This window comes from Porites lutea, chromosome 10 (genome assembly GCF_958299795.1).
Source record: "Porites lutea chromosome 10, jaPorLute2.1, whole genome shotgun sequence".
NCBI lineage: Eukaryota > Metazoa > Cnidaria > Anthozoa > Scleractinia > Poritidae > Porites > Porites lutea.
In genome coordinates, this window is record NC_133210.1 from 6,560,951 (window position 1) to 6,587,367 (window position 26,417).

At 39.3% G+C, this 26,417-nt stretch overlaps 1 protein-coding gene and 1 long non-coding RNA gene across 2 annotated transcripts in view; both read left to right on the plus strand.

Moving 5' to 3' along the window:
- Nucleotides 1-26,417, plus strand: part of LOC140950873 (uncharacterized) — a 373,771-nt gene that overhangs the window by 34,949 nt on the left and 312,405 nt on the right. The window lies entirely within an intron of this gene.
- On the plus strand, nt 451-26,025 carry LOC140951057 (mast/stem cell growth factor receptor Kit-like). Its single transcript, XM_073400280.1, has 16 exons — nt 451-574; nt 2,758-2,828; nt 6,430-6,837; nt 7,854-8,050; nt 13,631-13,751; nt 14,032-14,229; nt 15,630-15,786; nt 16,108-16,331; nt 17,173-17,357; nt 21,081-21,158; nt 21,556-21,579; nt 21,965-22,165; nt 22,869-23,080; nt 23,958-23,998; nt 24,139-24,235; nt 24,844-26,025. Exons 2-16 carry the CDS (start codon nt 2,771-2,773, stop codon nt 25,076-25,078), a joined length of 2,436 nt encoding a protein of 811 aa, XP_073256381.1. The 5' UTR covers nt 451-574; nt 2,758-2,770; the 3' UTR covers nt 25,079-26,025.

Sequence of the window (26,417 nt, forward strand, 5' to 3'; positions counted from 1 at the left end):
TTATCTTGTGAATATTTTGTTGCCTAGATTGCATTTTGAAATTTTCTATTCCTAGTACGGTGAAACCTCTGTATAACGAATTCCTTGGTATAACGAACGATTTTCTTTACCCCATTAATAGTTAATATGTGAAGATCCTTGAAATAATGAAACCTCGTTATAGCGAACAAATTTTGCCAGTACCTTGGCCCTTTGTTACATCGAGGTTCCACTGTGTAGTGGATTACCTGTTGGCATAATTGAGAAATACTTGCGAAGTTCTGTAACGTCTACGTTGTCACGTAGGCGCACATTGAAGCACCTTATTCAAATACTATGTTTGCTCAATTGATTGCCTTTATGGCACTGTTTGTCTTCAATTACTTTTTTTAGTAAGACTGCAAAAAAAATCGAGTTGTATTGGTCGTTGTTCATTGTTTAGCTGTCAAGATATTTTGCATTTCGGGAATGTGGAGCCAATTCCATATTCAGTTGTTTTGGAGTTCAAGCTAGAAAAATCATTCTTGAGTTTTATAGTGATATTTTGAGTAGTTTTTCTATGGTTTTGTTCATAAACAGGGAGTCATCATCGAATGTAAGTTGTTAGGGCTTTCTACATTTGATTTGTACCTTTTCTTTCTTTTCACGCTCCTCGTCATGATTTGTGATTAGCTCATGATCATAAATCCTCTTTTCTCTACAATTAGCTATATAGTTTACTGGTTAGCGACTGTGATCCACTATTCAATTATATATGGCATCGATTGAATTAAATTGAATGAATGGAACTAAGCGCCGTCCACACGAATCCGGATATGTTGCAATCAGCATTTTTTTTAAAAAGATATTTCGGTACGAATCGGTCGCCGAACACGAAACCCGGGAATTCTGTTCACCAAAACGCATCTTTAAGTAAAACTGCTCTCCCGGAGAAGTGTACTTTTTGTTTTTGGATTCGACCGTTTTTTTTAACTAGTTCACGTAGACGAATGAAAATTGCTGTATTTTCTAATTCAATAATTCCGTCATCGAGGAGAACTCGGGTCTAGGGCAAATTCAAAAATGGGGGACAACAACCTTCAATAGACCTTACTTATACGATATATGCCCTTCATCTTGCTTTACACGTGCTTAAGGACTGACGATATAGTTTCTCGACGGGCAAGCAAGTAAAAAGATTTCCAAAGCAAGAAATCGCGGTCGAGTTTGTTTCGTCTAGACAAGAGAAAATTAAGAACTTTTCATCTCTTAAAGAAGATGTTGGTAAATCATGGGCGGAACTTCATTGTTACTTTTCTGGATGCGGTAGCGACAGTAGATGTCCTCACAGCAGAGCTGACAGCGCACAGTCGAAACTCGAACTGTACATTTTACATGACCCTTAGACCGCTGTCTCGTTTTGTTAGAATGAACAAACTCAATCGCAATGGCCGACCATGCGACTTTTGAGGAGGGGGAGGTGGGGAGGGGGTCATATGGGTGATACCAGGAAATACCTTACCCCCCAAAAACAGACTCGCTTGAAATAAACGGTAACGAAACCTTTTTTCCTCTACAAATAGACCATGTTGTGGGATCCAATCTCTGAGTGGTTTGTCCGCCCATTACTTGAAATGTGGTGACATGACAGGTGGGAACAACTGATCATCGAAAAACTAATATTTACACAAAAAAATATGTTTTATTAAAAAAAGGATTTTTCTATTTTGAAAAATCAGGTATCCACCTTTTTAAAGCAAAAGAAAATGGCCGGTATAATCTCCAAAATACGGAAGAAATACGGCCAGATAATCTAAGCTTTCTTTTTGGCTAGCCTCCTCTTATGGTTGAAAACGATATTTTTCTCTGGAGAGGAATGCACATGTATTTACCAGAGCCAGGCAATCGGACACGAACGAATTTGTTAACGTGTAGCTAAGCTTCGCCCTTTTCTTTGTCAAGTCTAAACGTAAAGGATAAAAATATATTTACTGACATATCAAAAAAATGAAATAAAAACACTAGCACTAAACTGCTGAAATCAGGCAAACGGACAGGTTATTTCTGAAAAACCATAAAGTTAAATGCTCTTCGCTGATGGAGATGGATTTAGTTTAGATTTTAAAATTAAGGGTGAACATTATTTCCACAAGAGTGAACATGGGCCTAACACTGCTTTTACTTTGGATTGTTTTCCTTTAGCTAACTCATATTCCTTGTCAGTAACTGTACTCATTAGTCATATACAACTCTGAATATTCTTCAACAGGCAAAGGTGATTAATGGAGCCGAAACCGATTGTGGAAATGAAAACATTTTAGGCTTTATAATGTTGAATAGTTATAGATATTTCCAGCGACAATAGTTTGCCGTCTGTCCCCTTCGAAATGTGAAGAACAAATACATCAAGTCAGAGTCGGCTGTAACACCTCAAAGGCGTTTTTAAAATGGATTAAGAATCATATTTATGTGACATTTATATCAGTTTAGGGTAAAACTACATAACTGAAGTATCAACTGAGCACGTTCGACGTTGCTTGTTATAAGCTAGTGCAGAACGTATTTGTTTCGATGAAAAACTTATATTGAACATTACGTCAAAAAACTTATAAATCTCCTGGGTTTTATTACCTCTCTGTCTTCAGTTTCACCCTAATCTTTCAAACCTTTCATGTTTTCAAAACAGAGATTTTTTCCTCAAGTTGAAAAACCAGACTCTGATAATGACATTAACTGATCACCCGCAGTTTACTGGGGACAGTCATTGATCAAGGCAATTGTTTTCTATTAACTCTTCAGATCTGATGCTATAATGATCAAATTTGGATTGTTCTTGCCAATGCTCTCAGCAATGACAGTGTGTTATGCTGGTGAGTATGTCTATTTGATCGTATTTAACAGTTTTCATTTGTTCATTAGTGACACAGTAAAAATAAAAAGCACGTTTTTCAAGTGAGTATTGTAATAACAGAAGCTAAGTAATATATACTCTCGCAAGAAAATCGAATTAACCAAACAGCCCGTTTGAACTGACGGGTATGTCCCATAGGATATTGTTACTTTGTCCCTCCCACACAATCGCTTCACTGAGAACATCTTCATACCACTTGTCTGCCACATTCTCGTATTTCTTGCGCAATGTTCAGTGAAAGTTTTAATAAGTTTCCCAACTTATTGTGTCATTTAATTTTTTCTGTAAAGCCGTAGAGACAGTGTCTTCGTTTCTTTGGTCGCGGTAAGACCTTAAGGTTAAAAAAAAGTTTGCACCGCTGTGAGCCCTTCTGTTTCGGCTTAAGGCCCGGTAGATCTCAGCCACTGTGATTTGTTTACTTTTTACAATAATAATAATGATAATAATAATAATAGCGGAGCTCCACGCGCGCGCGAAGCGCGCGCGTGGGCGGAGCCCCATTGCTAAGTAAATCTACCCATCCCAGAAAATTTGGTAATCACGTGGCCGTACACCGACCGCCGACCGCCGACCGCCGACCGACCGTCCGTCCGCACCACAGGAAAACCAATGTTTACTCTCACAATTTAGCTAGTTTGGGAGCCCAAGAGAAAACTAATTTCACATCAATGTTGTGATCAATTGACAGCTGTCAAAACAGGGCATCCGCTGACCAGTATCACCTGAACTTAGCGCGGGCTCAAGTGTCGACCCATCGAGGTCGAGTATTTTTTGAAGTTATCCGCTGACAAATTACCAGTTTGAAATGATCGCAGGCTCAAGTTTATTTTTTCCAAGGATTCATATCAAATATGTTGTGTTTATGTCACTATGGCCCCGCACTATTAGAATTTTGATTTCAAACTGACTTCGGAAGCGAAAATTCAGCCAGTTTTTTTAAAAGTACAGGCGGGGAAGACCTTATCTTACCATGGTCACGCGTTGGTCACGCTCTACGTCCAATTTTTATACTCTGATTGGTCAAAATTTGACAGGTGAGTTCATGCGAAAAAATTATGTAGCATCTTGAAAATTGTTTACTTTGACAGCTGAAGCTGAGGAGTTTTGTGTCAACTTGTGATGTTTTTAACTGTCTTTTTCTTCTGGATGTACAAAATGAAATACAGCTGCTATCAAGAGTCTTCTGTTATTCATGGCTGGTTTGTTTACTGGGTTTTTGGTTGAGGAACGCGTCGCTTGTCAAACTTTGGTAATTCGATTTCGGATGGCAACGTTTTCGTTTTGCACCTTGCTTAATACTTAAGAGGGTTTAAAAGTCTCAAGCAACTGTGGCCTTCCTTGATAGCTTTTAGGAACTGAATCTCGAATGGTAAGCCTGAGTAACTATTGTATTTGATGTTTGTTTTTGTTATATCTAATTTCATGAAGTCTTGCACATTCACGCTGACAGTTTATGCGGCACGTTTATGCACGTTTGTAGCCGTAGTTTGAGTCAATGATCTGACCTAGTATCAGGTTTGAACGGTTTGATATAAGCTTACAGAACTTTAAAAAGCCTTCAGATATATTTGCTCACCACAGATAGAAAACGTTCCGAAGAATATTTAGTTATAAATTTGGCTGTAGAAAGAAAACTTTGAGCGATTTTCTTGCTTCGAGGAGTTCACCTTGGAAAACTGTAAACACCCGCGCCGGGAAGCCGGCTTATAAAGCTTCACACCGAGACTCAGGATTTTTAGAGACACTTTAATACTTGTCTTCATGAATGAAAATTGTTATCTCTGTAAATGTTTCACCGAATTATATTTCTTTTTTTGATTGTTAGTAGTCTCTCTTGCAATTTTAATCGCTTGTCTGTGCCGTTTGTTTTCATCGTTCATGAACATCGCTTGCAGGAGTACTAAAAAATGTCGCGCGTATCAAACGCTTTATAAGATTACACATCGTTATAACTGAAACCATTAAATAACAAAAAAAATAAATAAATTCGCTATTATGTTGAAGTGTAACGCTATTAAAGTTCATTCAAACACTCGACCACACTGACAGCTCGCACTATAGAAACGAGAACCGGCTAGCCATATGGGTGATTTTGGAAATTTTTGAAGGGTTTCGCTTTACGATTGATCGTCCTGAATATTGACTGAGTGCAATTTGTCTTGAAAAATTGTGAAATACTGTATTCTGTCCGAGGTCTGTGTGATAAATAGTACTGTTTCACCTCAAATGTGATGTATAAAATTTATGAAAGGTTGGTTTAAACACCCTCAGATTTGTTGGCAAGAATTTGTAAAGTAAACCTCTCAAACGCAAAAAAATTCGGCGTGATTTGTTTTCCAAGAATTTGTTTTCGAGGCCTAATCTACTGTGATCTTGAATGTGATCGAAGATGTTTGCTATTTTTTGGGTGTACATATAAGGTTATCAATTCGATGTAAGATGTTTCACTCTAAAATAACTTAGCCTTTCCCTCAAAAGTCACATGAATGTGCCCTTTAAGTTAAATGATTTGTGGATTAAAAGTTTATTTTTTAATTTAAATTATAAATTTATTAATTGGAGCTTCGCTTTTAGCCCTGGCTAAATCTATATATTAATAATAATAATTAATAATAATAATAATAATAAACCAAAAATGAATGTGAAATGTCAAACTTTCTTGCTAGTGTGGGAACCTGTAACCTGTGTTTAACTTGATAATAGACATCCGTAATATAGGGGTGACGAATGGTCTTTGCGATCATTCGCGAGCACGAGCGGAGATAAAAAATTTGCTTTGCGAGCAGCGAGCAGCTTAGAGAGTACAACTCGCAAGCAGCGAGCACTTCTTTTATTTTCCGCTTGCTTTCTTCTCATACCACAGAAAACTGAGAGTTTTAGGCCATAGACATTGAATGTGACGAAACTTGGCGGGGACGTAGGTTGATAAATTACCTGTTAATATATTTTTTTCCCATCCCACGTGTCTGCTATAAAAATTCAGGAAAGAAATAGTAAAAATTTTTATTTTTTTTTAAATTTTTTAGCTTCCTGTATAGAATTCTATGATTTCTGGCGAAAACCCTATCTCAATCGGATAAAAAGACGTAAAGTCACAGCTAATTAAAGAAAATCAAATTTATTGCAAAATGACCATATATGGTCAAAATTAGGGGTATTTTAAACGCGACAAAAATGAATGTATTGGTACAGGAGCAATTGTTACATAAAATCAAACTTGTAGTTTTTTCTCTTTAGTGTATGTGGTGCTATGACACGTTTTTCGTCACGAAATACGTCATTATGACGTCACAATGGAATATAAACTACTCCTCTGTGAGCCAAAAATTGAATTTAAGAAGTTGAGGGATGAAAAGCCCTAACAACCGACCAGAGTGTAACGAGATAAAGCTCCGACATTTCGGCGACATCACGGCGCCAGTGTCATCTTTATGTTTGTCTAAATCATTATCAATTTGAATAATTATTTTACTATTATATGCAGACGCCAATCTCTCTAGTGTGATACGTTAATATGAAACAGAGTCAGTGAAACATACAACTTCCACCATGTTTGTTAGCTTTAGGTTGCCCTGCTGACTGGAAAGAATTTGAAGGCTCCTGCTACAAGGTTGTAAATAAGTTCAGTTATTCGAGGAAATTTGTTTGGTCGACGGCTTCAAGGGTTTGTCCTGGGTTTGGAGGAGACCTTGTGAGCATATCGAATGAAAGAGAAATGGGGTTTGTTTACAACCTGTCTTCTCCGTTCGGAAGCACTCCCGTTTGGATTGGACTGGCTTATCGTTTTCAGAAAGGTGAATATTTATGGAGCAATGGAGGATCTTTTAACAGTTCTGTTTCCGGCAAGTGGCTGGGCGAAATATCACGTAATGTTGGAAAAAACAAATGCGCCGAAATATTGAGAAATGGTTGGAATCTTACCGACTGTTGCAAAGAGAATGAATACTTCATTTGTGAGAGGGCCAAAGGTGAGTTGTGCCTCTATAGAATCAAATGACAGGAGTGCTCGACCTAACTTATATTTTTGGGTAAAATTTATTTGTAGATTTTTTATCACTTAGCTAAAGTGCTAAAATCTGAAAATGGCCGCCTGTCTTATTGTCCCCTATGAAAATTATATGACATGGGTGCACGTCGTTACTTTTATAAAGGGGGTAAAATCTGTGCATCACGTAGAGTGCTAAAATCTAAAGTTAAATAGCTGCCTTTCTAGCTGTCGAGTAACCTGTAGGTTAGCTTGTTCCAGGCGTTCAGATAGTAGAGCGCAGGAGAAGAATTCACGAAGAAAAAAAAAACGAGGGGAGACTAGAGGGTCCCCCCCCCCGTTTTCCCGGTGTACAACTTAACTCGCTCCCCACTTACCGCCGCAGTCTACTATCTGAACGCCTGGAACAGGCTACCTGTAGGTGCATGCAAGAGTAAATTTGAGCCAGTTAATGAAGGGAACTTGCCATGCATGTAAAATGATTTCCAGTAGCTCAGTGGTTAGTGGATTACTTTTGTACTGAAAGTCCTGGGTTCTATTCCCATTTTAATTTTGCGCTTGATCGCAACCAAAACTCCCCCAATAATTCTCTGATTTCAACATCAAATTTTGCGACTACAAAAGCATTCACGGAACACTCGTTCGCCCGACTAATATATATGTTGTAGTTATTTTTTATCACTGGTAATTTTTGTTTTTCTTTTGTTTTTGGGTATGGTAATGTGTGCCAATGAATTTGAAACAAAAGAAAAGTAAAACTTACCTGAGATAAAAAATTAACTACAACATATATAAACCGGCCGTAGTGTCGTCTAAACTTAACTATCTGAACTTTTTTGGCGCTTTTCACGTGCTAATCTTCAACTTAATGAATTAAAGTTCTAACAGGAGCCCATCAAATCTCCTGAATTCTAACCTGTTCATTGATTGAATTTCCATAGTCTTCATAACTTCAGTTACTATGTTTTGATTTTACTATATTTATGTCTCATTAATTAGGTCCCCTAGTTTGTTCTACGGATTGGTTCCTTGGTGGATCGTCTTGCTTTAAGGAAAACAATAAAGATACATGGAAAGGGGCAAAGCAAGGGTGCTCTGAGACCGGAGGACATTTGATGAAAATAGATAATTCTGTTCAGCGCCATTTTTTGATTCATTTTTTGGAAATATCTGGTCTAAAGGGAGCAAACATAGATGTAAGTACGAGTTATTTATTGCAGGCATTACCAACTGTTAAGAGCCATTTTCTGAGAAAATCGAGAATCGCAAGACACTCGTCAAAAAATCGAATTTTTTTTTATTTTGCCAAAACATCCCTTTTAGTGACCTAATTTAAGGAAAAATAGTTTTGGGTTCAAACGATTCATTTTAAAGGAGAAATTAAAAAAAGTTTAAAAAATCGATTTTATTCCTGTTTTTCGAACAAAACACGGCAGGATGCAATGGCAACTTCGAGAGAAGGGTGAACGCGTAAGAAACATTCCCTGACACTGAAACTTCACCGAATTATTATTTTGTTCTTACTCTTGAAAATCCTAAAAGAAAAATTGAAAAACAATGTCTTATATTTTTATAATCGACAAGTCTAAAGAGGTCATATTTGTGACGTTAGACATGCTAGAAAACGAAGGCCAACTTTGACTATTAAAAAAGGCCTCTGGTATATGCCGCTTGATCATAAAATCAATATAAAATGGAACCTTGGCTTTTGTACTAACTTACTGGAAAGTTTTAGCTCTGGAAATCAAATATCATCCTGACACCAAAGCAAGCGGTGAGAGCAATTGAATTGGGAAATTTATGCAAATTAGACGGCTTGCGGACGGTTGTCAAACTAAAAGAAAGGTTTTACATGAAAGGATTACTCACCATTGCTTGTAACACGTTTTCACGGCAAGGAAAGTTATTTCCAACTTCTGTGGCGTCAGTTTGAGTCACAAAATCCATAATTTTAAGCCAAAAGGTCCAAAAGACAAAGGTACGTGTGCTCAGCGACTGCGCCAGAATCCGGCCGTGAATCGAAATGAAGTCACAACACGTCACTGCGGTCCTTTAGAAACAAGAGTTGCAAGAGTTTTTACTTCAGTCAGGAGGCCAAAAGATTGAAAATTCATCGCAAACTAATGACTTCGATTTTGAAAACCTTTCATCACTTCAATCGTTCGCCGGCTGATAATAAACATCACACAAGATCGGATGACCTTTGGCGTGTGACCGGAAATCGGTCACACCCTCAAGTCACGTTAGCATACTGTCACGAATTTTAATACGATTTTTCACGTTTGCTTTCGACAAAAAATAGACTCATCGAAATAAAATCAGGCCTGCTTTATTTATTTTTTAATTTCTTTTATAGCCTGCAGAACTTGTTCCCCATGCATCGCGCGTGTCTCGCGCCCCCAGTCCGCTTCGCAGTGCTAGCGTGAAAAGCGCAAAAAACTGAAATTGACTCCTGTTCTGCAGTTGATTTCTTTTATAGACACCTTCTAGGCATTGACAGGCTGTGAAAAAAGTGTATTTTTATTATTATTATTTTTTGAAGTGCTACATCATTTTCCTATAAATTTCAAACGTGACTGCTAAAAGACTGTTTGGAACCCATGGATGGAGAAAAGCTGTACCGGAGAGAAGGTCAACCTCCCAGCCGAGCCAACTTTTGCGAGCGTTTATATGAGGAAAAAACTGACCACTTTGTCCGAGTCAACAGTGCTTGCGCATGCTGTCTTTGTCTAGCCTTGACCGTGTTGTCCCAACTACAATCGGCGACAAAATTGTTGAGACAGAACAAACGATTCCGCACCCTCCCCTGTCCCCTCCATTCAAAGTTGGGGTGTTTGTTGTTTTCTATAGGTAGCTAGAACAAGGGCACAACATTGTACGGAGGGGATGGGGGAGGAAAGCTGTATTTCCTCCTTTTGAAGTTCATAAAACGTAAAAAAGCCTACTTTTGGGCGAAGTGTCTCAACTCAACTTGTCGCCGATTGTAGCTGGGCGAGCCAAAGTGGAGAAATATTAGCTGGGCTGGAAGGGTGAGGCCACCACTACCGGCTCAGTGGAGGGCTGACTGCCGGAAGCCCTCAACTCCGCCCACTACTGGTAGTAAGGCGTCTATCCGAACCAACCTTTTGTTTCTCATGTAAATGGTTTACCAAGTTTTGTAAGGAAATGGAGGAAAAGTTGGCTCGCCCAGGGTAGCTTGGGAGGTGAGTAAACACCAGATAACCCCAATAATAAGCACAAACTTTGACTGTCAGTTAGATGTCTACTATTTTAAGTAAGCGACCTGCATGTGATTGTCGCATCCATGCCCCCTTCCAGATCCCCTTTATTATCGGTAAGCCTCTGATAGGTCAAAGTAATACAGTCGTACCTCCAGTAAGCGACCACCAAAAATGCAAAGACTTAGTGGTCCCTAACGGGAGGTGGTCGTTTAGAAGAATCGGACCACATGGGGTCTATCACCGAGAAGAGGTCCAGGCACATTCTATTAAATGGCGGTGTAACAAATTCCTGGCAAAATATTATCTTTTACCTCTTTTGACAAATACAGCTTTTAAATCATGCTCAATTTAAAGAGGGATTCAGGTGAGTGAAATATAGAATAGTCTAGAATCACAACATAATCTTCACTTTGTTGGCTACATCTACTAAGTTAGGATATGTGTAGTTCCACGATGTCGCTAAAGGTCTTCATATTTTCTAAGGAACATAGTGCACACAGCAAAAATAGAGAGCAGAGAATGCGTCAACTGGTCGCTTATGGAAAACAATTAACCGTGACGCCCAAAAAGTGGTCGCAGTCACTTACAGAAGGTGGTCGTTTACTGGAAGTTCCAACTGTAAGGCTTTGACTGGGAAAATTTGGTCTTTTGGATTGGCAGTCGCACATGGAGGTTCGACTGTGTAAGCCACCATCACCTCACTGTGAGTGACGAGAGCCAGGAAAGTATAGTATACACTCCCTTAGGATACACAGAATCGTTGTTTTGAGGTCCCGTTTAGCGAAATGGATCATTCAAGGGAGGTGTTGAAGTCCCATAGTGAAATTTATAAGGTTTATGCGTTTTTAGTGCAAGACGAAACACAATACTTAGGGCCCTGTTGTTCAAACGTTTAACAGCAGGAAACCACTATCAAGCGAATAAGAAGAAGCAGGGGGAAAGCGTTAGTCCCGGGGGCGTTAGTCAACTTTTCGAACATACAGCCCCTCAGTCACTCTCCTCCGCAGACTTACCCTGGGCGACCAGGATAGGGGAATATAATACTCGACCTTCCTTGCATCATCGCGAGAGCCTATAGCCTTCACTTTCTTTTGGCTCGTCCTACAATCCTACCCAACGTTCGTGGGACAGGAAGGTCTGCTTGCGAGGCTTGGGAATCTAGGGAGACTATGGTAGCATGGTGCAAATAGCCGGGATGAGCTACTTTGTCCACACGAACCAAGAGGATTGGGTCTGCTAGAAGAAATCAGGTGTAGCTTTCTGTGATAAGTAATATTCCAACAGTATAGGATCATAGTTTGAAGCCATTTCACAATCACTAGTTTCCGCGCACCTCTACCGGCGAGTTGTGGACAAAAGCAGCTGATAGCTGTATGCGAACCTTTTTTCCACAAAATGGTTTCTGGGTTTTCGCATTCGACAGTGTCATGAATTGATTTTTTTTAATCTTAGTCGAGGTCTTTTTAATTATGTACTGTCTATCTGACTGACTGTTTCTTTGTGTTTTTTTTTTCTGGTAATAACAGGTTTCATAATTTGGTCGTGGTTGGGGTTATGGGCTCCTGATCGTGAGCAAATAGCGAAAAAATCAACAAGCAAAACCAAAAGTAAACTGTAGCGTTGAATCCGTTGGCCACGGAGAATTGGTATTATTCTGCAAGTTCTTTACTACAGCAAGAGAGTATACTCCCTTGACTATGGGACATTAGGCCGGGGGAACTTAGTATTTTGACCCGGCATAGGGGAGGAGGCGAGGGGGAGGGGGTACTCTAGCCAGATTCCAAGTCACGGGGATGATCGAAGTATGTTTTTTTCTTAGTTTGAAAATATTTTGAACAATTTTTTTTTTAGCTGTGGCTTTATTTAAGTATTCAAAATATTCGTTCTTTTTTGGTCTTAATTTTCGCTTCCACGGATCACTCACGACACTTGGAATCCGAGGTACCCCTCCTGTTTAGTACCTCGAAGGCAAAAAAGCTGTTTCAAAGCCTAGTAGGTAAATAAAAGAAAAATAAATATGCATGGCTGTTTCTACTGCGATGAGAGGATTTCTTGTCAAAAAATGTGAAAACTGTATTAAAATTGCTGACAACAGCTACGAAAATTTCGTGACAGCATGATGACGTGACTCAAGCGTGTGACCAATTTCCGGTCACACCAAAGGTCATACGATCTTATGCGATGTTTATTATCAGCCGACGAACGATTGAAGTGATGAAAGGTTTTCAAAATCGAAGTCATTAGTTTGCGATTAATTTTTATACCTTTTGCCTCCTGACTGAAGTAAAAACTCTTGTAACTCTTGCTTCGACGTGTTGTGACTTTATTTCGATTCACGGCCGGATTCGGACGCAGTTGCTGAGCAAACGTACGTTTGTCTTTTGGCTAAAAATTATATATTTTGTGACTCAAAACGACGCAAAAGAAGTTGGAAATAACTTTCCTTGCCGTGAAAACGTGTTACAAGCAATGGTGAGTAATCCTTTCATGTAAAACCTTTCTTTTAGTTTGACAACCGTCCGCAAGCCGTCTAATTTGCATAAATTTCCCAATTCAATTGCTCTCACCGCTTGCTTTGGTGTCAGGATGATATTTGATTTCCAGAGCTAAAACTTTCCAGTAAGTTAGTACAAAAGCCAAGGTTCCATTTTATATTGATTTTATGATCAAGCGGCATATACCAGAGGCCTTTTTTAATAGTCAAATTTGGCCTTCATTTTCTAGCACGTCTAACGTCACAAATATGACCTCTTTACACTTGTCGATTATAAAAATGTAAAGCATTGTTTATCAAATTTTGTTTTAGGATTTTCAAGAGTAAGAACAAAATAATAATTCGGTGAAGTTTCAATGTCAGGGAATGTTTCTTACGCGTTCACCCTTCTCTTGAAGTTGCCATTGTATCCTGCCGTGTTTTGTGCGAAAAAACGAGCATAAAATCGATTTTTCAAACTTTTCCTAATTTCTCCTTTAAAATGAATCGTTTGAACCCAAAACTATTTTTCCTTAAATGAGGTCACTAAAAGGGATGTTTTGGCAAAATAAAAAAAAATTCGATTTTTTGACGAGTGTCGTGCGATTCTCGATTTTCGCAGATAATGGCTCTTAAAATCAAACACAACGACATGCTTACCCATGCCGTCGCCTTTCTTTTGGTGTGCAGATTTGTGCATTGTTGAGTAATCAGGTGCAACATGCATGAAACTAAGCCTGTTAGCACTTGATTCAGACCGGACTGTCTTGGGCTTTTTCTATGATCGGGAGAGCGGCTAGGAGCCCCCCTCCACTTATGGTCGCGCCATCAAATTAAATTTACACAGATCAATCATGATTTCATCATTTTTAACGTATAGGTATAATTTCAACGAGGAGGGTTTGCGAGAAACGTATTATCATCAGATCTGAAGTAGTATTTTCGCCAATGTCAATGAGATACGTTTCCATAAGGGGCTTATCAAAGAATTGTAGCGTAGAATTAGATGTAAAAAGTTTGCGCTTGCTGAAGTCATTTTATGGTTTTCTCCATGACCTTCCTTATTTGTCCTTTTTTGAAAGTACGTTTGGATCGATAAAACCAATAACTCAAAATGTATCCGAATGAAGACAGACACTGGAACGATGGAGGATGGCAACTGTGAAGAGCTAAAGAACTATGTTTGTGAAAAGCCAGCAAGAAGTAAGTATAGATCTTGTCAGAGTGTATTTGAAAGTCTTTGTTAGGCCCGGGGGAGCCTCGTATAAAAAATTGTGACTCTTCGTCTTGTTTTTAAAGGTTTTGGAGTTTCATACTTTTTGGTATCGCTAAGATTAATTCTTGACAAACGCACAATGATTTTACCTTTTTATTTCGCTGGCCTGAGTGACCTTGTCAGATATATAACCCGTAAGTTAATAAATACCCAAGTGGCGAAGCTAATTCTTTTGGAATCTTCAATTACCCTTGCAATTCTCTACAGGTAGTATTTGTTATCAGTACCCAAGCAAGAATTCATCTGTTCCCATTGCTGTCAAGTGCTCATTCCCAGAAAACCTTTGTTTCAAGTTTGTGGCGAATTACAAACAAGTCACCATTCAAGGGTGTATATCCGCTGACCAATGCAGACAATTTGATGATCAACATTTGCACTGTTGTGAGGGAGATCTGTGTAACAGTAGTAAGTATAATGGCTATAGAAAAAGGTGAAAATTGAAAATTTAGGAACACCGTGTAATTTTATTTAAACTAAAGAGAGAAATTGTTTCGTTAGAGTAAAAACTCCAACCCTTTAAAGGAGATCTATTAAAAAGAAAAAAAACTTAAAGGCGCATAGATTTCCAGTCTCTCTCACGAGTCTCATTTGCATACAATAAAAGTCGTCACGATTCTTATTCCCAGTTTCCACGGTCTCCGCTAGGAACGCCTACGAGCGTGGCTTCCCTTTTGTGTCCTAAAAAAAACGGCTTGCAGATTATGACTCTAGGTGCCATGCAACCTCGACCAATAATATTTTTCTGTCAGTGTTTTTACGAGGAATGCACATGTTCGACCAATTGTTTAAGTGTATAGTGTATTGCGGAAGACTCCGGGTGATGATGCACGGCTAATGACACAGCCGCATTGTTCTTAATTTGTGATGTACGCTGAGTCGTCGATAAATTGATCACTTCCGAGTTCCAAAACCCTCACTTTCAAAATGGCTGATAAACGCAGGGGTTTATGAGAATCTTAACGGTACAGAAACTAGAAAGTGTACAAGCCTGTCAACCCGGCTTATAAACGTTGTTCACCTCACGCAGGGGTTTATAAGAATCTTAACGGTACAGAAACTAGAAAGTGTACAAGCCTGTCAACCCGGCTTATAAACGTTGTTCACCTCACGCAGGGGTTTATGAGAATCTTAACGGTACAGAAACTAGAATTTGTACAAGCCTGTCAACCCGGCTTATAAACGTTGTTCACCTCACGCAGGGGTTTATGAGAATCTTAACGGTACAGAAACTAGAATTTGTACAAGCCTGTCAACCCGGCTTATAAACGTTGTTCACCTCACGCAGGGGTTTATGAGAATCTTAACGGTACAGAAACTAGAATTTGTACAAGCCTGTCAACCCGGCTTAGAAACGTTGTTCACCTCACGCAGGGCTTTATAAGAATCTTAACGGTACAGAAACTAGAATTTGTACAAGCCTGTCAACCCGGCTTAGAAACGTTGTTCACCTCACGCAGGGGTTTATAAGAATCTTAACGGTACAGAAACTAGAATTTGTACAAGCCTGTCAACCCGGCTTATAAACGTTGTTCACCTCACGCAGGGCTTTATAAGAATCTTAACGCTACAGAAACTAGAATTTGTACAAGCCTGTCAACCCGTCTAATATACAGAAACTAGAACGTGTACAAGCTTGTCAAGCCGGCTAATAAGCGTTGTTCACCTCACGCAGGGGTGCTGGACAACTTCCACAATTCAACAGTTAAAGTGACAAAGCTGTAAGCAAAGAAAATAATGACGCCATGTTATCATTTGCCAGACATTTCTTGTACCATTTATAACAGAGCACTCTCGTGTTATTTCAGTTGTAGTAATAGAAGCAACAAAATCCACACTGAGAAATGATACAACTATTAGTAAGATCATTTATATATCACTTGGTGTCACCTCCGCCATTTTGCTGTTGGCAATCGCTATTATTGTCTGGTGCTACAGAAGGACGAAGAAAAAGACTGTTCAAAGGTATGAGCCGTTTATTCAGATGTGTCAACCACATCGTACAGCGTGCGTCTATGTTGGAGAGCTTAAGCAAAAACGTTTTTGAGCGACGCACAAATATTAACCGGAAGTCAGGCCTTCTTCCTTTTAAATATGCATTTTATCGCTTCCAATGTGAACTGCCAAGTGTCTTGTACTCTTATAAAGACGGCATGTCCACACTTTGGGGCAAAACCACTGCCCAAGACTGCAAAAAGTCAACTCCCGGTTGGCGAGCTTCGCTCAAAAACGGTTTTTCTTAATAAATCCTGCTTTTATCAGTTTTATCTTGTTCATCTTATCCAGATTGCCTTACCCACAACGCGAGATCAGGCCTCTTGACGAGTGGGAAATTCTGCCTGAGCAAATAGAGATCGAGGAAGAGCTAGGGAGAGGAGCGTTTGGCGTGGTTTATAAAGCAACCTTTAGAAAGAGAGTTGGGATGGAGGTGTTTGATGCCGAAATTACAAAGAGAACTTTACTATCCGACAAAAAGCCACCTCAAGTTGTTGCCGTCAAAGGTTTACATGGTAAGAAATATTGCTCCTTAACAAAAGATAAAGACACGAAAGTAGTAAAGAGCACACCGAATTATCCTTTCTTGCGAAGGAGTCGCACCAATTTTCGCACTTGAAGTAACTACAAAACCTGTCCAACGGGTCAAAGCACCTAAATATAGCGAGTGACCCTATCTTAACGAGATCTTCCCTCAATTTATTCATGAGACAAAGACAAAAGGCTAATAATGACATCATGGTCGTTTATGCATCCCTGTGCTAAAAAGGATAATTCGGTGCGCCCTATACTACTCATTAATTCTTTTTTTGTGAATTATTTTCGCACCATTTGAATGTAACAACCTCAGTTTTTTTAAAAAGTAAACGATTTTCTGCCCAACCGAATGACATCGCACTAAAAAGGAGAACAAAATATTCCGCTGAACCGGACTTCCGAAGGAATTGATTAACTAGTGCTTGCTTTAAAAAAAGACAACAAAATCAACAAACTTATATCATTTTTGTGCTTCGTACTCAATCCTTTCTCCAATTTTCTTCCTTTTATTACTTTTTTTGTTTCTTTTCATTAAAAACTTAGAATACAAAAGAAAAACAGGCAATAATCTTGACCCCCGAAGGCAGAACCAAAATGCGAATACGCATACAATTGTACGTAGGCACGTATCTGTAATGACACGATGGTCCGTGAGCCAATCAAACCTTTGTCAACTTATTTACGAGATTTCATTATACGATCGACGAATATATATGTCTGTTGTGAGTCAAAAGACGAATGGGGTGTGAAAGAAATGAATGTAGCATATAATGCCGTCACATTAAAGAATGAAAATAATGTGTGAGTAATTGTTCTTAGATGATCCATCTGACGTGCAGAAAGAAGAGTTCACCTTCGAAATCGAGCAGATGAAGTTGTTGGGCTCGCACAAGAACATTGTATCCTTGGTTGGATGGTACACACTTAAGGATCAAAACTTCCTGGTTATAGAATACGTTCCGTTTGGTGACCTTCTTACGTGGCTTCGCTGCAGAAGAAAAGAGGTAACAAAGAAAACTTAAGAAAATTATACAATTTTAAAACTGAATTACACTGCGTCACAAACGTCCCTTGGCTTCTATTGAAGAACTCCTTCCTTCATCGAACTCCGCTCTGGGTTGTTCTTACTTCCCTCCTCTAGCTGTTCTTAATGTTGAGGTTTGTTTATAATGGAACGTACACTTAGCTTATTTTGCTAGTTTTCAAGCACTCCACTCAAATAATCAGATAACCCTCTCTTCCGTCGAGCCTGAAGCTTCTAGGTCAATGCCTGGCGTGTGGTGATTGTTTGTTTCTTTAGAGTATGGCCAATCCAACCCTACTTACCCCTTCGAATATGTTCTTCCTTTCGTTTTTAAACTCCTTTCAGCCACATCTCCTTTTTTTCACTTTCTCGGGCCAGCTGCTCGTAACTAAAATTAATTGTGCCACACAAAACAACTGATAAACGTCTGGTCCCAGTTAGCCAAATAATGAATAGCCGAATCCACCCGATAAATCACCCTACTGTCCAGCGGATAAGTATTAGGGAAACCTATTACGATTCACAAGATAGAAGGAGTTATACCTGATTGGATGGCGGTATCCGCCGTTTGAACAACAGAGGCCTGAATTTCTTGAAATGTCTTGTCATTCACCATGTATCTAATCCAGGGAACTAATCGTCCGCAGAGAAGATGGAATTCACATTTGAATTAAAGATAGTTTTGTTCTTGTCTCTATTTCCTTTGGTGCCCAAAAGTTCTAGAGGGTAATAAAGCCTGCCATAACTTTGCCCACTAGCAGTGATATCTCGGCTCGTGCCTCCTCTAACAAACTGCCTGGATAGGCGAAGGAGTCAACTTCCTCTGTGGGCTATCCACATAATGAGACTGCAAGCAAGCTCTCCTATTTGGGCAAGCGAAGCGAGCCTCGCGAGAACGCGCGAGCGAGGGGCTGAGGAAAGGAAAGCTTGCAACGATCTCTTATAAATTTTCATTTCCACCCCGGAAACCCCGGGACTCCACAAAGCGTGAAAACTGTCACCGTAAACGTGCCGCAGATTAGAGAAGTGACAACCGCCTGTCAAGTAAGTTTAGACAGCCGAGGGCGCGTAGAATTATTTATTTATAAATCGCTTTCGCAACAGCATCAAGGCAATGTTTTTAATCACTGATATGTTTTTTATTTTTTTTCAAGGGGACATCGAACTTCAATGTGTCCGCTCGGATAAGAACTCACTACTTTAATTCTCGTTTCGTTTACTTTTGAAAAGTCGTACATACTGCAGTGTAGAAGACTACTCCCATCGCAATCACCAACAAAAACATCATATATTTGTCCGTCTGGAACTGGAGAATAGCGTTTTCCAACACTTGGTTCTCTTAAGGTTTACTCCAGTTGCTTCCAACTCTTTCTCTTTTCCTTCTTTACGGTCAAGCTACACAGCTACACTGTCAAGTACATGTTTCTGAATTTTTCTACCCAGCAGATTTCAATCGGGCGAAGAAACCGATGTTGGAAGACAGCGCTTTAATCACTCTTCACTTTCACTCTCCCGGTTTTCAGAACTAAACAAGGCGCTTGACACAAATCAATACAGTTGATGAAGGACTTTCATTGTCCTTCCACAAGAACTACAAACTCGGTCCGACTTATACTCGGCACGCAATATCCTCTTTTCGAGAATTACATCAAACGAGCCCGTCTGCATTGAGGGCTGAAACAAGTTCTCGGTACCAATCTCATCCCCCTGAGAACCAAATTTGACACACAGACGAAGAGGGTGCCAGCTTGGCCTGTTATCAATCAACTTTGATTTCCGGAACGTCATTTTTCAGCCAATGGTATTTCCCTTCGTCTGGGCGAAGTACAAATGAAAATTTGAAAGAGATGGTTGCAAGCTCTCCTTTCGCCAGCCCCTCGCGGCTCGCTTCGCTCGCCCAAATAGGAGAGCTTGCTCGCAGGCTAAATGAGACTGGAGTGTTATTAGCTAAGTTCCCAGTCTGGTCGTCTTGTTTTAGATCTGTCACGTGTGGCTGTGACTCAAGTCAAAAGCAAAGTCAAAGTCTTCGGGTTATGCTAGGAAATTAAGTTTACTCAATCCTATTGTTCCTTTCTGCCCCATCCTTGTGGTTTTATGATCCAGTCGGACCAGGAAGAAACAACAGGGGTGAAAGGCGACATTCCTGTAGGACGCCAGTCTTGAACTCAAAGCTCTCAAACGATTGACCAGCATGTGGCCGTCAGTGTAGAAATTAGGGAGGCCTTCCAGGACTGCTTTTTTTCCGTAAGGGCAAATTCTGTGGAATAATATTTCGGCAATTGGGCAAGCTTTTTCGGCCAAGGTAGCTTGATATTGGGTTCCATCTCGGTCTGAAAAGAACTTTCCTAATATCTATGAAATAAAGAAATTGTACCCTTTTCCCAAAAGTGTACTACAACCCTTCAGTTTCATAACAACCACCTCTGTGACCAAGATGGCCGTTGTATCTAGATGTGAGGAGATTCGCCTGTATCCTTAGTACAGTGCAGGGGCAAGGGGCCACCTCTATTGTTTTCATGTGTTTGTCTGTGACTGATTCATCACTGCCAGTTTGACGTCACATAGCAACGGGTGAGAGGTTCGAGTCGCTTGTGCAAATTTGTAAGGGACTCTATGGTCATTAGAACAAGAGAGGTCGGGGATAAGATTTAAAACTAGGCAAATATTGCTGTACATCGTTAATTTGATCATAAGTGTGTGACCTTTGTTGTTGCTTTTATCTGCTTGTGTAATCCGCCTTGGTATTTTGTGCCCGTCATTGTGTAATTTTGTTTATTTGTGTCGCGGGCCGTGTTACGGAATCGCCATCTTCTTTACGTGACCAGCAAGGGCATAAAAAATTTATAAAGTTCATTATTTCTCCAAAATAAGCAACGCCAAGTCTCTAGAATAGGAGGTTCAATTCAGAGGTCACACACGTTTATATTCCATATTCTTTCGCGAATTAAATCGGCTGTACTTCTGATCAAACTCTTCGAGAGTGTGGGCCTCTGTTTATTTCTAATTTCTCCACCAAATTCAGTACAGCTAGCTAGTTTGATCGATGTTCTAAAACGACCGGTCTTTTGAATCCCAAATAATACGAAATGGCTTTGAAATACGTGCTTAACCTAATTTTTCCTCGAATGTATCTTTTAATTCATGATAAATACAGCTCTACCAGCTCCTAACAGCGTCTATGGCAGAGAAAAACAGTTTTTTTAACAATTTACTTCACCAAACACTGAGTGGCACCGTGGTGCAGTGGTTAAGGAATTGCTTGCAGGTGCAGATGAACTAGGTTCTCCCGCTCCAGTGGAAGCAGTTTTTTGTTTCTCAATTTGTACATTTTTTTTCCTGTTATTATACAGTAGTTTTTGTTTTGATCTTGTTTTCCCCTTTGGCTTGTTTCCCCTTACTGCTTACTCTTTACAACTTTGCGAGTTTTTTTTGCGGTAACTGGTGGTGATCAGTGAACCTATGTTTACCTTAGAGATGGCCCCTCCCTCCTTGTTCAACTCAATATTTTCATGTGCTAATAGGTGAAATGTGCTCGAGTTCTTATAGAAGTAACTCAACGATTAGGTCATCTTTGGATTATCGTCTTGGTTGCATAAATTTTACGTACATATTGCTATTAGGTCATTGTAAACGCGCATCTATTTTGACATCGTCTTTAATTTATTTGTATTCAAACTGACGTCGTTAATTGTTGGACATAAAGATCAACAAACATCGAGCCTCCAAGTGTTCATATGACAACAAAGAGGTTTTGAACGATCAGGAGGAATGCAGATATCAAGTAAGTTCCTGAACTTTGCACATACCAGCTCTATCTGTTCTTAATAATTATATCCTTCTAAGAAAACATACATACCTTCTTAAGAAAACTGGGTTTATTTTCTAAACCTTTGGAATAAAGTTAAATGATGGATAACACTGGAGCCTAGATGAGAAAACCAAACAGAATTAGCCAAATGGTGCACTAGTAAGCAACATTTTAATAAAAGGCTCTTTTAAGTAAATACCTAAATGACAAATTTCCAAACATTTTCGTTTTGACTTCAACAAGTATAATCTCTACCACCTTATATTCCTGAAGCCTGAGACCTTTCGGGCGGAGCCTCTGATCTACCTGTATTGAAATGTCTGATGAGAGACAGTTAACATGTTCTTTTTCTTTCCTTTCTTTCTTACAGGAAAACAATTTTACTAAAGAACAGGTAAAGGAAGCGGAGAAGACACAAACGAACATGGAAATAGCTACAGCGTTAAAAGACAACAGTGAGGTCGATACGCAGTGCGTAGCGTCGCTTTCTCGTAATCTTGTTGTAAGACAGTAGTGCATAATTTGTTTTAAAATGTAGTATATTTTTATTCGATGGTGGGAGAATGGTTGCTTAACGAGAATAGCTACTCTCTATACGTACTTTTTCGTTAACTGTTTTCTTCTTCCTGTGCACTGTTGCCAATTGCTGTTCCTGTTGCCAATTGCCGTTTATTTACGAACAAGCTAGGTGACCTGAACAGGTCAGTTTACAGCTGGTTTTACGCCATGCAAGACTCCATTTAACTTACACTGTCTCACATTTTTATCAAAATATTTAGGATGAGAAATTCAAAGTAACTGAGAAAGAATTTCTATCCAGCCCATCAGCATCACCAGGAACAGCAAGTCAAGCTTTTAATTCCGCAATGTCACTTTCAATCGAAAACCTAAAGGAGTCCGACGAGGTTTTCTGTGACGAAGAGAAGAGCTTTTCTACCGAACAACTGTTTTCATTTGCATTGCAGATAGCTAAAGGAATGGTAAATACTATTATTTTCTGGATAACATTGCAATGATCCCTGCTTTGATCAAAACGATAGGCAAAATAGCGAATGTATACTTTTAGCAATGAATTTTTAAAAAATCCATATGATTTTGGCCTTTTTTCAAAAGTTCTTTTTATAGGGCTAGCCTCAGTGGAAACGGATTTTCTTACAGTGTGTCGACCACAGTTTTGACTCATTCGCGGCTTTTCTATTACTTGTCCAAACCTAAATGTTTTTCCTAGATGCACACATGATATTGTATGTTTCATTTGCCCCAAACTTCTTTGGCTTGAGCAGTACCTCCGTCATGCTTATTAGGGGCTCGATCATGCCTTCAGCTATTTACTATTTTTATACTACTACATGAGAAATTTCTGCTATTTGATTGGCTTAGGGCAGTAGTATTTCAGCTTAATTTGAAAAATTACAAACCTTTAGTGGGTAGTAGTATAAACAAATAATAGCATGATTTGTACGTGATATTTGGCATAAACACCACTTGTGATATTTCAAAATCGTCTCAAATTTCACTCGCCTAACGGCTCGTGAAATTACGTGTAATTATTTCGAAATATCACTCGTGGTATTTATGCCAAATATCACTACAAATCATGCTATTACCTATACTAATGCTAGCAGTGTGCCATTATTCTCATGATTATACAATTTTGCCATATATTTCTTCAATTTTTAATAGAATCATCTCGCGGAAAACAGGTTTGTTCACAGAGACCTTGCTGCCCGTAATGTCCTCGTTGGCCATGGCAACCAGGTCAAAGTGGCAGACTTTGGGTTGATGAGACAGATATATGAAGATGTGTACAGCTCAGGGAAGTCCAAAAAACTTCCTGTGAAGTGGATGGCCCCAGAATCACTTTATCAAGGCCTTTACACTACCAAAAGTGATGTGTAAGAAAACAATTACTTCATCTGGGCAAGGGAACCATTTTTTGAAATGTTTAATTATCAGATATTCGGCTCGGGAGAAAATTCGCAAATAGAAGTAACAAACTCGCTGGATCTCATGCAACAATTCCAGTGACAAAAAATTTCAGGCTTATACCTTATAGCACGAAATATAATCGTGACGTTAGCTCCATTGAAGACTTCGAAATGAAAGGGGTGGCGATGCAAGTCGTCTCGCTCAGAGGTGTAAAATCAAACCGTAAGCATTGTTTATTTCATCTTGTTATCTTGAGAACAAACCTCTGGAGCTAGGGTACTTTAAGGGGTGGACGTGAAGAAATTGATTTTTTTTTCATTTCTTTTTATTTAGTAATACTTGATTCATGTAATCAAAGTTTCTTTAGGGGTTTTGAAATCAAAATTTCCGACGAGCATCCCCGACCCTTTCACCCGGAAGTCTCCCCGGGCCTTAAACATGGCTATGCAAAGTTGCGAGAAAATTGACTTTCATACAAGAGATTACTGTATCTAAATAATCAGAGGGTAACAAGCAAAACGGTTAACAAAATTAAAGGACAGCACTTACTGGTGGATTTCGACGAGAGATTGACGTGAACTTCCTGTTCACCACTGTAGGAGTTACTGGGCGGAGGCTTGGTTACTCAAGTCTCTTCCGATTGTTTGTTCTAAAACTGAGGGGCGATGTTGTAACAGCCAAATGAAGTTACGCTGTTCCACATCTCTTTCCGCAAATTTGTGAGAAAGGCGACAGTTTACAATTGCGTCAGGTCGTGCTTTTATCAAATAAAAATGATAGTTAATAGTTGATAACAGTGGGCTATGAACAGACTAAACACAATGATTCTTTACATATTCATAGGTGGGCTTATGGTGTTCTTCTTTGGGAAATGTCTACCTTGGGTAAGTTTTTACGGCGTAAAACCAATATTGTCTAGTTACCTGCTATGGTGAATTATAATTAATAAACGACGATACAATCTACAATTAAAAGCTTTCCAGAAACAATGAATCATATAATATGATTATTATTTTTTTACCAGGAGGTGTACCGTACCCCACGCTGACCAACACGGAGTTGTATCGACTGCTCGGCACTGGTTATCGCATGGAAAGGCCTGACATGTGCTCTGATGACGTGTACGTTACTTGAACAAGATCGTTTTACAATAATTATTCATTAACAGATTTGATTTTTTTCCGTGCCTTTGTTTTGTTGCAAGTTACATAGAAAGTCACTCCAGACTAGCAAAAGATCAAATTATTTAGCTATATATTTTTTTATTTTTATCCAGCTGAACAGCCATGTTAAATGATCCGTGTTTCAGAATCCGGAAAAAATCTTGCTAGTGGAATCCGAAATCCCGGGCTTTGGAATCCAGAGTTCAGCTATAAGAATCCAGAATCACACTTAGTCTAATGATTGGAATCCCGAATCCAGGGTCCAGTGGCAAGGAAGCCTACAGAGCGGAATCCAGAACCCTGGCTGTTTTCGATTACTGCGCAAGAGGCGAATACCTATTCACATTATTAGCTGGAAATAAGATTTAGGCCTGCGCATTCCAAAACTATGTACATCAACGGCGCATGTCAGATAATTGGTGGATGAGACGTGATTCAGTTTCATAAGCGTTAGGCGCCCCATTTCTAAACAGGGTCAGGTTACTCTGTTATAAAAACACGGGCTAACGAGGGATTGAGACTGTAATTGACCGCCATTGATTAACCTTGTTTCTTACTCGTAACAGATATGAGCTGATGACTGACTGTTGGAAGGAGGAACCTTGCTCTCGTCCAAGTTTCTCTCAGCTGATCGAAAAACTTGAGGTGATAATGCAGAGGGATGCACCATACTTGGATCTAGACAAACACAATGAAGATCATCCATATTACAACGTGCCTCCTGAAGCAAGTGGTGACAAAGAAGGCAATATGGAAAAGGAGGAGCCCCAAGACGCAACAAGCATAGATAGTTATTTATGAAATGCATGATTATTGAGAAAGGAAACCAAGAAAAAACAAAAGAAACTGATGCAAATACTGAAAAATTAGGCGCTTCCCATTAACAAGGAATGTCTATCTTTCATCCCAAGCATGGCTCACAGCGTGTCCGAGTTTCAGACTATCTAATTAAGAGATTTATCGTTTGCGAAAAAAAAATTAAGTAGAAGAGAGAAAAATAATCCAAAAAGCGGAACAGAGTAGGTTTTTCAGTAAAGACGGATAAGATCAAGGCTTTGGTTGTCCAAAACAGCGATCACGTATATATAGTCTGATGGTCTCTCCTTCACCGAGTTTACGCGGCAGAGTAACGATATCCCGGTTAGTTGGGTGATCTGCTACCAATCGAAAAAGAATGACCCGGTTAGGTGGGTCGCCCTTCTAGCCGAGCCAAAGTTTTGTTTCTCATGAAGGGTTCGCCAAGTTTCTTTAGGAATTGTAGGAACGCTGGCTTACCCAGTGTAGCTCAGATAGGGGTGTGACAAGTCTACCCTGGACAATTTTTTGTTTTCTGCATATGCTCTTGGTTAAGAATCCTTTTCTTCCCAAATATTGATCGATTAGGGCTAGGCATTCGTTCAACTCTTATTTAACTTTTTTCTCTTTATCTCTTTATTAATGTCATTTGTAGTTAATGTTGCCGAATTTGTAGAGAAATAATCAATTAACCTCATGTTAATGTAGATGCGTTCTGTCGACATCTGTGACATCTTCATTCAAGGGTTTTCAGACTTCTACTTTTTGGTTCCAATGGAACGACGTCAATGTGTTTTTAAGAGACAGGTGAAAGTAAATAAAGTAGGTCCATTAAAAGCGGGGGTAGTTTACCTTTAGGTTAATTGTTTTGAACAAGCTACAGCGGTTGTTTTGCTGTTAAAATCCTTTATTAATTTGTTGCATAAATAAAGAGGCTTTGAACGAGCTTATTAGCCTGCTTGGAGGCGCAGATACAACTAACTAGATATGCAATTTCCGGAGAAATATTTATTTTTTCTCTGTTCATCACAATGGGTAAACTACACGAAATAGCCACGACTTATTGTGTTCTTTTACTATGCCTTTAACTGAAGTAAAGCTTTCCGTTCTCGTTTTCGTCTCATTTGAAGCAGATTTGATAAAGAATGTGATTCTAACTCATGCATTAGTATGAATAATTTCGGTAGTTTATTCTTCGGCCAGCGAGTAGTTTTATTTGCAGGTAGTCTCTAACCCTTTTTGATTTTCAAACCGAATGCTCTTTATTCTAAAAGCCTTTCTTTTCTCTCTATTTGAATCTCTATAAGATGGACACCTCAGTAAAAAGGACACTTTGAGATGGTCT